At 38.8% G+C, this 15,423-nt stretch overlaps 1 protein-coding gene across 1 annotated transcript in view; it reads right to left on the reverse strand.

The window, feature by feature from the left end:
- Window positions 1-405: 405 nt before the first annotated feature.
- stx12 (syntaxin 12) overlaps window positions 406-15,423 on the reverse strand; it is a 66,260-nt gene continuing 51,242 nt past the window's right edge. The window contains exons 4-10 of the mRNA XM_088010017.1: window positions 11,105-11,204; window positions 9,306-9,443; window positions 8,543-8,586; window positions 7,982-8,087; window positions 1,860-1,932; window positions 1,290-1,372; window positions 406-1,205 (exon numbers count right to left, since the gene is read on the reverse strand). Coding sequence (XP_087866143.1) covers window positions 1,113-1,205; window positions 1,290-1,372; window positions 1,860-1,932; window positions 7,982-8,087; window positions 8,543-8,586; window positions 9,306-9,443; window positions 11,105-11,204 — 637 coding nt within the window. The 3' untranslated portion in view covers window positions 406-1,112. The remainder of the gene's footprint in view (window positions 1,206-1,289; window positions 1,373-1,859; window positions 1,933-7,981; window positions 8,088-8,542; window positions 8,587-9,305; window positions 9,444-11,104; window positions 11,205-15,423) is intronic.

Raw genomic sequence — 15,423 nt, forward strand, 5'->3', positions numbered from 1 at the left:
TGTAAATGTGTTTGTGCACTTTCATTTTGTATTCATAATTTCTTAATATTTGTGTGTGCATTTGACCACATATTGTACCAGGAGTTATGAACATGTTTTGTTACAGTTTACAAATCATGTTTCACAGATACAACTATCCAAAGTTACACACAGATGCTGACACAGATTACAAATCCAGTACATTATACCCACAGGTATTTTGTGACTACTTTCTCTCCATATGTAAGTGTTACCTGTAGTTAAAATAATTAAATAAAATCTGTAATGCATATACATACACTACTGTCAGATCGAATCTTATTTGAACTTACATTACAAGATAAAATAATATTCTTAATATCTGAGAATTATCCATGAAGGATAAAATTAACATTTATTTATTGAAGAGTCAACCATCGATCATACTCGTGCTTAAGATATTTATTATGCTTTCTGTTAGGAGTATAGAAATCATCTTAAAATATGTCATATAAAGAGTAATCTTCCATTTCAGAGTTTACATCAACCTTCATATTCTGAATGGAATATTCATGCTAAAACTGTGTTTAGCATTTTCAACATATACCACCACCTCACAACCAATACTACTGTGTCCCTCTGAGGCTAATGAGTCAAAGCAGGATGGGACCGGCTGCTCTCATCTACGTCAGAAGATGCCACAACATCAACTTACAAAAAGGAACAACAAATAAACAGAACAGAACACATAAAATAAAATAAAAAACATTGACAATTCAGTTATTCCTTACAATGTTTGTACATCTGAAATAAACAGCAGCTAGTGTTAGCGCAATAAAGTAAGATAATTAGGGGAAATGAAGGAATTTCATATAGCGGATTGCTCTCAAACATTACTCTAGTCCCCCACAGCCTCCCCAACAACGTTAAAGTAGGTTCATCATCTACTTTACAAATCAGCAGATTTAATGATCAAGATGACTACATTTTTAAATTGGTGAGCCCTCCATATTGATGAGCTTTGAAGATATTTTTACAGTGAACATATTTTCTTGCTCTGATAATGCCAAGTGAATGGTTGTCAGTGAAGTCAGGATGGAAGGGGTTTTGCAGTGCCAAATAGAGTACTGAAACACTGCTTGAATGAAATCAGCTTACTTGGAAGCTACATAAATAATAACAATAAGAATGATGAGCATAATGGAACACACTATGGCAAGAATACACATCTTCTTCCTGGATTTTTGCTATGACAGAGAGAACAGAGAGAGTTGATTATTGGCTGGGACTTTACAAAAGAGTGGCAAAAAGAAAAGCTAAAACTGTCTCACCTGGTAGTACGCGGCTCTCTGGAGCTGTTCTGCTCCTCTTTCTACGTGAACTTCAGCATTTTCCACATTAGCTTCAATACTGTCTGCAAAAGGCATAGGAAGGATATCACATCAGAAATAAGTTTAATTTCTCAAACATGCTCATTTTCTGAACTCCCCACTTTAACAAAACAATAGCATAATGTACACTGACAATTAAAAAAAATACTTTAGGACAATACACATGAATATTTTTTAAAACCAATTTTTACTTCTCTATATCCCATGTTAATGTTCTGAATTATTTTTATAGTTGTTATTATAAACTGCCTGCTATACAAAATTCACTAAAGTCTTCCTCTAAAAATCGTAACAATTTAGCAAGCAATTAAAATCAAAACAACTGTTGTCTGTCACTAATTTAGCATAACTAATTTAAAGGATTGTGTTCTATTTCAGAAGTGGACATCCCAGTGGGCAACCACCACAATCCAAAGTCAAAAAGGTTATTGAAAACTGTAAAACTGAACTCAAGATCAAAGAATTAGAGGAGAGAGGAATATTAACAGAATGACTGCCGGTGTTACTCACCAATCATCTCTCCCTGGTCATGAATCATAACTGCCAAGTCCTTAAAGATCTGGTTTACGTCCATAATATCAGACTGAAAAACAGTAAAGCAAAGACTCACATATGGAAGCTGTACACACACTCCCCCTTTCTCTCTGCTCCTGGTTCACCATAACATAGCCTGCCATGAATACTAAGACCAGTTAGCATGGTCTCTAATGATGGTGGATAAACTGTTTTCCTGCAATGGTGAGTTGTTTCTTCACCATTAGCGCATTGAGCAATGTGGATGATTGACAGTGCTAACACCCTCCTCCTTGCTCTGACTGGTTGCTTTTGACTCAAAGCAGTGCATTTTTGCAGAGGGAAATAGTAGTTCAGGGAGGAGGTGGGGGAACTTGATGTTTTCACAGACTCTCTTTCATACTTAAATGTCATGACACAGTGACAAAAATGTATGGAACATATGGAAAAACATATTTTTGTAAAATACATGTAGGGCAGTGGCTTAAATCAGCGGAGGCCACCAAGATGTTACATTTGTTCTTTGGGTTATGTAAGTTGGTGTAATGTGTCCATACTTTGGCTTCTGTTACTGTGCGCTGGCAGTATAACAGTCAGTGTTTGTAGTGAATTCTGAATCAACCAATACTGACCGCCAGCTCCTCACTGTAGCCAAATGTCACATTTAATGTCAGAGTAGTTAGGTTTGTATCGTTTTTTTCTTTTTTTTAATATATGCTGTATTTGAAAACAAACAAAAAAAAATAACTGTGTTAATGAGACTTATGTTGACACGCAGTGAAGCGAAGCCGATGTGCTGAGGAGTGGTCCGAATAAACGGTCTGAACCATGATCTCAACTGCTGTGTGTGTCTGATTCTTGGCTCAAGTTTCTTTCCGACAAAAACCCCTAAAGAAAACACAACACAGAGACTTCGGAAGTAGTGAGGTGTCATCTCACATGGACAGGGTTACTACATCTTTGTTGCCGTGACCCGGATCGTGGTGCTTCGGGATCACCTAGGCAGCAACACCAGCAGACCCATTACACAACAGTTTCGATCTGGTAGTTTGCTGAATGTATGACAATATGAGTTAGCGTGTGAAGCTGAAGCTGCAACATATTCTTTTAGTGTCACTTTTATTGCTCTGTATTTAAGGTATTAAAAAAAGAAAAATAAATACAAAAATCATCATCAGTATCACCTGGTGTTTGGGAATAAAAACAAAAAAAACAGACCCAACTTTGTGCAACTTTTCAGACTTTTCTCCGCTGCTAACAAAGAATGATCTGTTTCTTGTTATTTTAATTCTGCATAATATACTTAGTAAAAGCAGGTTTATTTAATCAATATTTCCAGTGAATATAGCTGATAAAGCCTCTAAGTTAGCGGTTTTCAACGTGGGCGGTACCGCCCCCCGGGGGGCGTTCAGAGGGTGGCAGGGGGCGCTGGCGGAAATTTTTACAAAAGGGGGGTACCGGGATTTCTTTGGGGGGCGTTTGGTCGAAGGTAAACTTTACACCTTACAGTCACAACAATACCAGTTTAGACTTTGAGCAACTTGTTAAAATTGTATTGTGTAACATTAGATCATGCTTGGCTGCAACGGTATCGATGGCAGCTCTTCTTCTTCTCCTATTCAGTGTTTGTAGCTTCTTGGCGCAGCTCCGTTCTCCTGCTACTAGTAGCTTCACCGCATCAGTTCAGCGTTACACCGGCTGATGACGTTGCTGTGATTCACTTTGTCTGGTATTTTTGTACAGTACATATGTTTTTGCAGTTCTGTGATCATGTCAAAGCAGCAACTTATATTAAAAAGTGTTTTATTTCCGTTTGAAAGCTGCCCGCTTCCATGGAAGGACAACAGGAAATCGCTCTTATAAACATGTTATTACTAAAGTCACGATACCCTCACTTTGTATCCCTCTGAAAAATGAACCCATTTAAATAAAGAAATCCCTCCATGGTGATACCTCGATAGAGAGCGTTCATTTTATAGCGTTAACATCGGAGCTGAAAGTGGTCCGCTATGAAACGGGTGTGATGGAACAACACAGCACTTTTAAATTTCAATAATCAGAATACCGAAATTGTTTCCGTTGTTTTAAAAGGTTTATGTCAGTCTGCCTTTTCCCATCGATACGCTTCCCGACCGCCCTGCACCTTAGGGGGTTAAAAAAAAAAAACGACGCACACATTGCGCAAAACTCTGAAAGAGGAGAAGCGGGACATAAAACGGAGCGACGAACTAGATGTGAATTATGGCATAAAAATAGAGAATCCGACGCTGAACAGTGAAAAATCAACACATGATGTGAAACATGATGATTAGGCGGCGCAGCAGGTGATGAGTGAAGATTATTGATGGTGAGCGTCAATAAATGATAAAATAAATGTAGCAACAGGAAATAAACTAAAATGGACATAGCAATAAACCAAGAGAGGACAATATTAATCAAAGGAAACTAGATGACACTCCATGACACTTTCTATTTGACTCATTAGGGTTTAATTAAGAACCAGATTTGTTCTTTGTAATTTCTGTCCAGTGAAGCTATTAATCTATAAATCAATAGACAGGTCTATATAAAGATATAATCCATGTTTCTGTCTCATATTTGTATGGCATTAAAAGGATCTGGAACGTTTGTTTTTCTACTGAAAGCTCTGGTTTGCACAATAAATGCCATGTGGGTGAAGTTTTATGGATGATACTCTGATGTCCCATTCTCCTGAAGGCAGCACAGAGCTGCACCACCAGAAACCTACAAGAAGAGCTATGATTAATGTAGTTACAGTTCTATCCATGTTTTAATGTTGCAGAGCTCAGTCCATTTGCAAATAGTTCAAAGTTTAAACTGGCATTGTGCATTTTTTATCTGGTCATTTTGTGGAATATTTAACAACTAGAAAATGGCACAGAACAAGAATATTTTTTCCACTCTGATTGGCTGCTGTTAGGCCTACCAATTTTAACTTGAATGTTCATTGAATTTTTTGTAGACACCTGTGAAAATAATTTCTATTCCCATGGCTTTTTTGTTCTCTGGGAAATTATTTTGATGATAAATACAGAAACAAGCATAAAAATCAAAACATCTACAATAGTGATAGTAATATTAATGATAAAATAATGGTCAGTGCAAAGTAGCCTACAAATTCTTTGGTGGGGGGCAGTGAGGGACATGGATAAAGGCTAGGGGGGCGCTGGCCCAAAAAAGGTTGAGAAACACTGCTCTAAGCTGTTGTGAAGCATTTTGTGTTTACGTCACCATGACGTCACTGCGACTATTCGTCGACTCGACTTTTATCATGTTGTAGTCAACCTTAAAAAATATGAACCTGCTCAAGCCCTAGTTGAAGCTCATATTATTTCAAATTTTTCAAAGAGTTATTGTAGACAGTGATGGGTTTTGAATCTCTCTTAAGCCGTTTTCGCACTGCAAGGAACGGAACGGAACGGAACGGTTCCACCCGTACTGCAGCCCTGTTGTGTTTGCATATACACTGAGGGTGCCATCGAAGCGGTACCGGACGTCATTATTTTTCAAACTAAACAATGTGGTTCACAACCTTCACCAGTTTGGGGTTTGAGTTGGTTATTTGCCAACTGCCAATATAATAAAGAAAAAGAACAGTTACTACTACGATGACAACAACTCAACAATGGATGACATGGATTTAATTTTGCTGCTCATCAAAATAAAATACAGTTTAGTGAGAGCCACCTGTCAACGGAAAATCAACGTCTGACTCCATAACAACCAGTGGCCAATCAGCTGCTGATTCTAAGCAGAACCGCTTGGCCGGCCCGATTGGAACCGCAGCTCTTGTGGTTCCAAGGGGCCGGGTGGAACCGGTCGGAAGTTCTAATGCAGTGTTTCTCAACCTTTTTCGGCCCAGCGCCCCCCTATCCCATATCCAGGTCCCTCACCGCCCCCACCAAAGAAGTTGCAGGCTACTTTGCACTGACCATTATTTTATTATTAATATTACTATCACTATTGTAGATGTTTTGATTTTTATGCTTGTTTCTGTATTTATCATCAAAAATAATTTCCCAGAGAACAAAAAAGTAATGGGAATAAAAATTATTTTCACAGGTGTCTATGAAAAATGCAATGAACATTCAAGTTAAAATTGGTAGGCCTGACAGCAAAACGACTGAGCTCTGCAACATTAAAACATGGATAAAACTGTAACTACATTAATCATAGCTCTTCTTCTCTTCAGTGTTTCTGTGAGTTTCTGGCGGTGCAGCTCTGTGCTGCCTTCAGGAGAATGGGACATCAGAGTATCATCCATAAAACTTCACCCACATGGCATTTATTGTGCAAACCAGAGCTTTCAGTAGAAAAACAAAAGTTCCAGATCCTTTAATGCCATAGAAATATGAGACAGAAACATGGATTATATCTTTATATAGACCTGTCTATTGATTTATAGATTAATAGTTTTACTGGACAGAAATTACAAAGAACAAATCTGGTTCTTAGTCAAATTCTAATGAGTCAAATTGAAAGTGTCATGGAGTCATCAGCCTCATGACATTAACACTGACATGAAAAATAATACTGAAGAAATAAATCAAATCTAATTAAAAACATAAATAAGTGATCAGTTCTTTACTGTTATGGTCTGTAAAATATATTTATTCTCAGTATTAGATGTGGTCTCAACAAACCCATGGCACTTCAACAATATTATTTTACCTTTTATCTGGAAATAGTGTCCGTTTATTCTTGCCATACAGTCTCTGTATTAATTATTGCATGAAATGTCTTGCCATACCAGTTTATTCCTCTATTTACTTTAGTTTCTTAGTTTATTCTTGCATTTTTTTCTTCATTCATTTCCATTTAGTTTCCTTTGATTAGTATTATCCTCTCTTGGTTTATTGCTGTGTCCACTTTAGTTTCTTTCCTGTTGCTACATTTATTTTGTCATTTATTGACCATCATTAATCTTCACTCATCACCTTCTGCGGCGCCTAATCGTTTCACATCATGCGTTGATTTTTGACTGTTCAGCGTCGGATTCTTTTTTTTTTTTTAAACCCCCTATGGTGGTCGGGCAGTCGGGAAACGTGTCGATGGGGAAAAGGCAGACTGACATAAACCTTTTAAAACAACGGAAACAATTTCTGCATTCTGATTATTGAAATTTAAAAGTGCTGTGTTGTTCTATCAACCCCGTTTCATACCGGACCTTACAGCTCCGGTGTTAACGCTATAAAATGAACGCTCTCTATCGTGCTGTCACCATGGAGGGATTTCTTTATTTCTTTATTTAAATGGGTTCATTTTTCAGAGGGATACAAAGTGAGGGTATCGTGATTTTAGCTACCAGTAGCAGGATCGGAGCTGCGCCAAGAAGCTAACAGAAGCTACAAACACTGAATAGAAGAAGAGCTGCCATCGATACAGTTGCAGCCAAGCATGGTTTAATGTTAAACAATACAGTTTTACCAAGTTGCTTAAAGTTTAAACTGGTATTGTTGTGACTGTAAGGTGTAAAGTTTACCTTCGACCAAACGCCCCCCAAAGGAATCCCGGTACCCCCCTTTTGTAAAAATGTCCGCCAGCGCCCCCTGCCGTCCTCTGAACGCCCCCTGGGGGGCGGTACCGCCCACGTTGAGAACCGCTATTCTAATGCAAACACGGTCGGCCCTACTTTGAAACCGTTCCGTTCCGTTCCTTGCAGTGCGAAAACGGCTTTAGTGGTCTCTATTACAGATCTGTATTATTGCTATATTCTATTTTTAAATGTCATGTTTTCATTAGCTGTAAGCATAAAATTATCAATTAGAAATTTCAAACATCCGCTTTTGTGTAATTAATCTATATAATTTTTTTCTCTTAGTGATAAAGTTTCTGAAATAAACTGACTTTCAATAAATTGACTTGTAATTCTAATACATTCTGATAAATTAGAATTTATTAGAGTTGATTTATCAAATCAATCAACTCAATCAAACAACTTTAGTTTTACAGCACATTTAAAAAATCACCAGGGTAGCCAAAGTACTTTACATTCAAACAGAAATACATATGAAGCGTACACAAATAAACATATACGTAAATGGGCCTACAGGTTGATATATAAATTGTATATCAAGCAACAGTAAGCAAATGCTCACCTCAAGCTGTCTGATATTGGTTTCTCTCTCCTTGATGAGCTCCAGATCTTCCTCTGTAATGGCCATTTCTTCTGTCTGGGTGGTTATTGGACCAAGGTCCTCTTGGCTTTTCAAACACACATGTTAGAGATGAAATAACAACTAAAATCTAATTTCCTAATGATAAACATTTTATTGCTCTTTGTGAGCAATAAAATGAAAATATATGTTTATGAAAACTCATTTGATTGTTTAATCTACAGTTAATCCTAAAATATGCTAGCAGAAACTTTATTTCTTATAGGAAATAAAACCGTCTTCTCCTGAAAGATAATAAAAATGTGAAATATGTATCAATTCTGAAAGAAAATCTTATTTACATTTAAAACAGAAATTAATGATGCACTATTAATGATGAATAGATTAATTTCACATGAATCTTTTCATTTATATGTAATAAATTACTTTAGTATAATCTAGATTCATTTTCTATTTAAATTGACACTAAATTTCAATAAATCCTGCAAAATGCAAAATATTATTTATACTTCCGGAGTAAACCTATAAGAATGATTTACTTACTTATCAAAGGAGACAAGCTTTTCATCCCGAAAACGGTCTTCATTCTGAAAGAAAATGGTTAAAACAGCTTTATTTAAATGGTAACATAGTCAGAGTCCAATGCCACTTAAGCAACAGTAGCAATATTGTGGCAACAAGGTGCAGCAAAAAAGAGAATAGTTAGCTAGTTAAATGACCCCATAATTATATAGATTCTTTAAATGTACAGATGATTAGGACTTATGTGTAGGTACATTATTAAACACATTCTCAATGCTAACTTAATTAAAACCAGAAATGCACATCATATTGAATCATAATTGTCATCACAATATCATTGTGTGAAGTTGTAATCACTGACTGAATGCAGCGTTTGGTAGGAGACTGTATTTCAATGTTGTGCATTCACGCTGTGCATTTCAATAACATTTGACCAGCTGGTTGCACTCCAACTGCCCTTAATGCTCACCACAGATGTAATAGGCGAAATACTACAACCCACAGAGAATGGTGGGGACACTGTTTAATTAATAAAAGGGAAAAAGAATCAGAAACTATTTGAAGTAAAAACAAGCAATGCCTAGCTTGGCAGGAGGGGACAAGTAAAACCTTGCACCCTGCTAGGGGAAATCCTGCAAACTACAAAATACATAAAGTATACTGGCACTTTATTACTATTGGTTACAGTGCTCATTTAAAATTACTTGTTATAATTTTATGTTGTAGAGTTTAATTCCTATTTAACAATCTGGAATTTGTGAAGTCACCTCTATAGCTTACTTACTGATAGACAGGAACCAGCCCTTGCTCTTGCTATTGATTCCCTCTCTTTTTCTGCTGCACGTCGCTGGACAGCTTGGAAGTTGTTGAGCGCTGCGGAAAAGTCATTCATAAGCCGGTCCCTTTGGATCCTTTGTTGCCTCTGGGTGGCATAAGTAAATGTAGTTAGAAACAATGGGTTAAAAGAAATCACAGTGTTTTGTCTCTACAAGAGGTTTTATATGAATCCCACATAAATAAACAGGACAAACATTTTCAGTTTAGGTTTCAACTATGAAACAACTTTTTTTTTACATTACAATTTTCAGCTCAGCTTACTTAATGCAAGAAGTTCTTTGTTCAGATTTTTTTTTCACAATTTTTCTGCACAGATCTTCCTGTACACTATGCCCGCCACTTGGTTATGTCGTTCCATGTACGCTTTCCCTGCCAGCATCTTGCACCCTGCTGTTATGTGCTGGACTGTCTCAGGGGCCTCCTTGCACAACCTACACGTTTGGTCTTGTCTGGTGTGGTAGATCTGAGCCTCTATTGCTCTGGTGTTTAGGGCCTGTTCCTGTGCAGCCAGGATGAGGGCCTCTGTGCTGTCCTTGAGTCCAGCTTTCTCCAGCCATTGATAGGATTTCCTGATATCAGCCACGTCAGTTATTTGTTGGTGGTACATCCCATGTAGGGGCTTGTCCTCCCATGATGGTTCCTCCAGCACCTCGAATACTGACCTCGTGTTCCGTGTAGTGACTTTGGCTCTTGAGTATGCAGCCACAGTGGACAGCAGCAGCAGCCACCACCCCAATTATCTCACCGAACTTAACAAAACTGCTGATCAAAGCGGCCACCGTTTTGAAGATGTCCTGAAGACAGTAACAAGCCAGATTGACCAACATTTGCATGCAGCAAGAACAGATAAAAATTTTGAAGATGATGATAATAATGATGGTGATGGAGTAAAAGTAAAAGAAGAAGAGTACATGGAGAAAGTCACTGCTGCACAGCCAGTGCAAACAGGGCCACAATCAGGGTCATTATCCTCACTTCTCCCTTCTCACACCTCCACTTACTAGGGGGCACAACCCCATCAAAGTCAAACTGGACCAACACTGTCACTGTCCACCAATGACCTCAATCTACCTCAAGGGTCTTTTCGAAGTCTCGAAGAAGTTGGACAAGTCGACCCTCATACTGTTCCAGGTAATCACACTGCTGCTGCCTCTTCAGCGGTTTCAAGTTGGAGCAGGCCACGTCCTCCCTGGCATCACGAGATGTATAAGCGCTCAACATCTGCCCTTTGGTGTAACAGGCCATATACGTATAATCAGAAATTTTCTGGTCTTATAGTCCATATCCTTGATGTTCTGCTTGGTCCAGAAGAGTACACCAAAGTCATAGATAACCACTGGCACTGCTAAACTGTTGATTGTAGCAATCTTGTTCTTAGAGTTCAGTTCTGATGTGCTGGTAGTATTCCTTCCTGGTTTTGGCTTTTATGAACTCAACTTGTAAATAATTATGACTATTATTATTATTACCACAACCATAGTATCAGCCCAGAAGTCTCAGTACTGGAGACTCTGAGATTTATTCCAACTTGTCTTCTGGCACTGTTTCATATTGATTAAGTTAAGGAGGTAAACAAAACAATATGAAAAATATTAGAGTCAGATATTCGACTTCTTGTTCTCAGAGGGTAGGTCTTAGGTGATATTAGCATTTAGCCATTTTCCAACTGAGTTTTGTTGGGAAGAAAAAATTAAATCAGCTTTAAAGGCGAGTTTGATACATTAACAAATGCACATTGACACTCACTTGTTCTGAGGGTGATGATGCCAAAGGGACTGAGCCCAACTCTTTAAGATGCCTGTTGGTTTCTTTAGCAAGCTGGTTGGTATAGTGCTGTATTTGCTGCCTGTAAAAAGAGGAACAGTTTCAGTAAACAGAGCTTTAGACTTCACTTCTTAATACACAATTAAGATTAGCTTTTCAATGCACATGGAAAGGTATGAAGATTGAGGATTGCTCAGTGCTGGTCAAATTAAAGAAACAATGCAGAGTGAGGAGAAGGCTGCCTAAAACCTGTCATGCTGGCTTCTTTAAGGGGTTAAGCATAGAGCACCAGGTGGTGCATCAAACGGAAGGGGGCCATGGGCGGACCATCCAACAGACCGATTTGGACATAGGACTATTGCCCTCCCGCAAAAGAAGGGGGTGCTATTTCCTATATAATCCACAGTCTCCTGTGTTTATTTTCTTTTGAAATCTCTTGATAAATTCTCCTTTATGAAGGAGGTCCACTCTCAGAATGTATTTGAACTTCTCTCCTTTATTTATTTCAGCACAGCTCACAGTTCTCAAATTCTGTAGTTTTCTGTGTACTTCTAAATCTGCTCATTTGCATTTTTTGTGGTCTGCTACTGCCTCTGGTGGTGTGGGAGTCGTAACACAACTAACAAATACATAATTAAATAAAGATATATCCATCCATCCATCCATTTTCTTTACACCCTTGTCCCTTAGTGGGGTCCGGAGGGGTGCTGGTGCCTATCTCCAGCTAACGTTTCGGGCGAGAGGCGGGGTACACCTCGGACAGGTCGCCAGTCTGTCACATAAATAAAGATATATTGGGGAATTAAAAGTGGTTAACCATGGAATAAGTGAATAAAATAATTAACACACACAGTAGCAATGAATAACAAAAGTATTTTTCTCAGTAAACAACCTGTTGAGACCCATAGAAGTCAAACTAAGATTTAAATGTTTAGATATGAATTTGATTCAGTGTCACTGATCTAATCTCTGAAACACCTTTACAAAAACTTAAGGCTCTGACTAAAAACAAGTTTTAATAAGTAACTCCACTGAATAAAATTCATTATAAATATTGATTTATTGCAGTGGTTCTCAATACAAGTCATGTGTTATTTAAATTATAACTTAAGTTGCTTTAAACTTATATTTTTGATGGGGTTTTTTCATGTCATGGACGGCTGAGAACCTATAAATATGTAGGAATTGAATATCGGGTTAGTATCAAAGCTTAAACTTAAAGGTCAGCACCAGAGTTTTCCAGAAAAATATTCAGATTTTAATTTGTGGTTTTAAATGCTCTACGTTGAAGATGATAAGAAATAAAGTATATACATATATATTTTTTTATGCTCAGCTGCAATAGCTGCTGCTCAGTATGGCTTAGCCATACTGAGCCGAGAGCTCCCGTACTGAGCTGTCGGCTAGAGGTAACGCTCAGTCGCTCTCTCCCGCTCCCCAACCCCTGGTCCACGGACCTGCACCAGTCCGTGGACCAATTGGTACCGGGCCGCGCAAGAAATAATTAAATATTTCCGTTTTATGTATTATTTGAGTCTGGAGGATCTTTTATTTTGAAAATCCTTTAACCGGATTCTCTCGGTTGCTTGCGCGCCAACATTGAGCCCACAAGCAGCAAAATGAGTAAGAAACAGGTGTTACGGCTTCAGTGGGTCTCTGCCCTTTTTTCCTTTTAGGGTTCTGCAGACAGGTCTCTGCAGGTGATGCGTGTTGCCCTGATTGGTGTTCTGCAGCTTTAAAACTGCCAGGCATGCAGCAGTCAGGAGGCTTTTCCCTCCTCTCTCCTCAGAACCCCATTTGGTTTTGGTTTGTATCTTTTGGTGGAGATTTGTTAGGTTTGTTTAGCATTTGTTCATTTCTGGTCACTTATAGGTTCTGCGTTAATCTATTTTGGTTTCTCATTACAGGTATTCTTTTTTCAGGGTTATTTCTTTAATATAATTTAATAAATTCTATTTTCATTCAGTTACTAAATCCTTGTGTGGTCTCCTTTTAATGTTACCCCATCAAACGAGCCTGGTGGACGTAACATTGTGGGAGCTCGTCCAATTTATGTGGACTAATTAGGCTTGTTTGGCCTCATTGTTGTGTTCAGGTTGCAGTTACATGCCCCTGACTTTGGTTTGCCTGTATTGCAGGTTATTTGTAGGTTTTTTGGCTAGTTTAAGGTGTTTAACCTTACTAGATTTTGGACATTTTTGATGTTCCATATGTATGTTGTTGGAGGTCCATGAGGATTTTTGTACTTTTGTTGGAGGGGGGAGAGAAGATCTTGTTTTGTAATAGGTAAGTGCTGTCTGGTATTTATTGTTTTGGCAACTCCATTTTAGATGACCCTGTTTGTTGTTTTAGTTTGTTATTTTTGGGTTGGACTCTGGGCTGAGGGCACCGCCGTGGTTTGCTGCCTGAGAGGTCTTGGCCTGGAGGGATTTGCTGCCAGCGGTATCTTGGTGCTTAAAGTGCCTTGGCTCTTGGAGGAAGGCCTGAAGACTAGGTTAAGGTTAGTCAGGGTTTTTGGCACTTAGTTAGTTGTAGGAAAATGGAGGTCTGCCATTTGTTGGTGCCAGTCATGCACTTCCTTGTGGTTGGTTAAATAATTTGGTATACTTTGACTTGTAGTATTTTTTTTTGGAAGTGGGTTTGTTGGGTTGGTCTGGTTTGAGAATGGATACTGTGAGTTCTTTTTTGTCTTCTCCAACATTAGAACTTTTGGAAAAGCTTACAAAGGAGCAGATTCGTCAAGTAGCTGAACACTTTAAAGTTGATCTTGAAGATGTAAAAGGATTAAGATTACCTCCGCTAAGGAGTTTTTTAAAAGACGAACTTATAAAACTGAAAGTCTTTAATGTCTCTCTTTCAGATGCTGATGTGACAGATGAAACTTCCTTTGGTTCAGATTCTTTAACTGGTGCTCCAAAGTTGGTAGATGAATTGTCAAGCTCAACAGTTTCTCAAGCTTCTCAATTAAAGTTTCAGTCTGAGAAAACTGAGATGGAAATGCAGTTGGAGTTAGAAAAATTACGGCTAGCACATGAGCTTGAGGAGAGAAAACTAGCTTTACAGGAAAAGCGGCTAGCACATGAGCTTGAGAGAAAACTAGCTTTACAAGAAAAGCGGCTGGCTCATGAGCAAGAAGAAAAGAGGCCTTGGCTCTTATTTGGGCACTCCAGCACTTTGATGTGTATGTGGGTGGGGGTGAGTTTCCTGTTGTGGTATATTCAGATCATAACCCTTTGACCTTTTTGCACTCTTTACAGAGCCCCAATCAGCGGTTGATGCGATGGGCCTTATTTCTACAGCCTTACAACCTTGAAATTCGGCACATTCGAGGCACTGAAAATGTGCTGGCTGATGCATTGTCTCGTGCCATTGATGGACCAGACTAACAGGAAAAAATGCCTACAGAGGTCCTGGTTGGATCCTCTGATTTAAGGGGGAAGGTGTTACGGCTTCAGTGGGTCTCTGCCCTTTTTTCCTTTTAGGGTTCTGCAGACAGGTCTCTGCAGGTGATGCGTGTTGCCCTGATTGGTGTTCTGCAGCTTTAAAACTGCCAGGCATGCAGCAGTCAGGAGGCTTTTCCCTCCTCTCTCCTCAGAACCCCATTTGGTTTTGGTTTGTATCTTTTGGTGGAGATTTGTTAGGTTTGTTTAGCATTTGTTCATTTCTGGTCACTTATAGGTTCTGCGTTAATCTATTTTGGTTTCTCATTACAGGTATTCTTTTTTCAGGGTTATTTCTTTAATATAATTTAATAAATTCTATTTTCATTCAGTTACTAAATCCTTGTGTGGTCTCCTTTTAATGTTACCCCATCAAACGAGCCTGGTGGACGTAACACAGGTGTCTTTGGAAAGTTTCTTTGCAAAGGGGAAAAGGCCCAGAGAAGAGACAGGAGAGACATTTATCCCGGACCGGTAGGTGAGTCCCACATTACAAGCCCGCTCTGCGTAACATGCGGCGACCGGCTGCTAATGAGGCAATGAAGCTTCAAACTGCTTTGCCACGTAGAGACCAAGTACGTTGTGCTCAAACAACACACCATGGGTGTCATTGTCTCCCATCACTCCCAGATGGGACCGTCTCGTTGCAGAGAAACAAGCTCAGAGCTCCCGTTAGTCATTATCGTGAGTTAAAATTTTCACTAAAGTAAAATGTTCGGTTTTGTGGCGCATCTGTATCTTATTTTGAAGGGATATGTAAACGTTACCATAACGACCAGAGTCAGAGAGCGTTTGGGCAGTGGTCGAGAGGAGATGAGTAGAGCTTGTGAGTCTTAAGTCTGGTTTAAACGGCAAGATTTA

The sequence above is a fragment of the Poecilia mexicana genome, unplaced genomic scaffold, assembly GCF_051168715.1.
Source record: "Poecilia mexicana isolate PSO_F unplaced genomic scaffold, ASM5116871v1 scaffold_11, whole genome shotgun sequence".
NCBI lineage: Eukaryota > Metazoa > Chordata > Actinopteri > Cyprinodontiformes > Poeciliidae > Poecilia > Poecilia mexicana.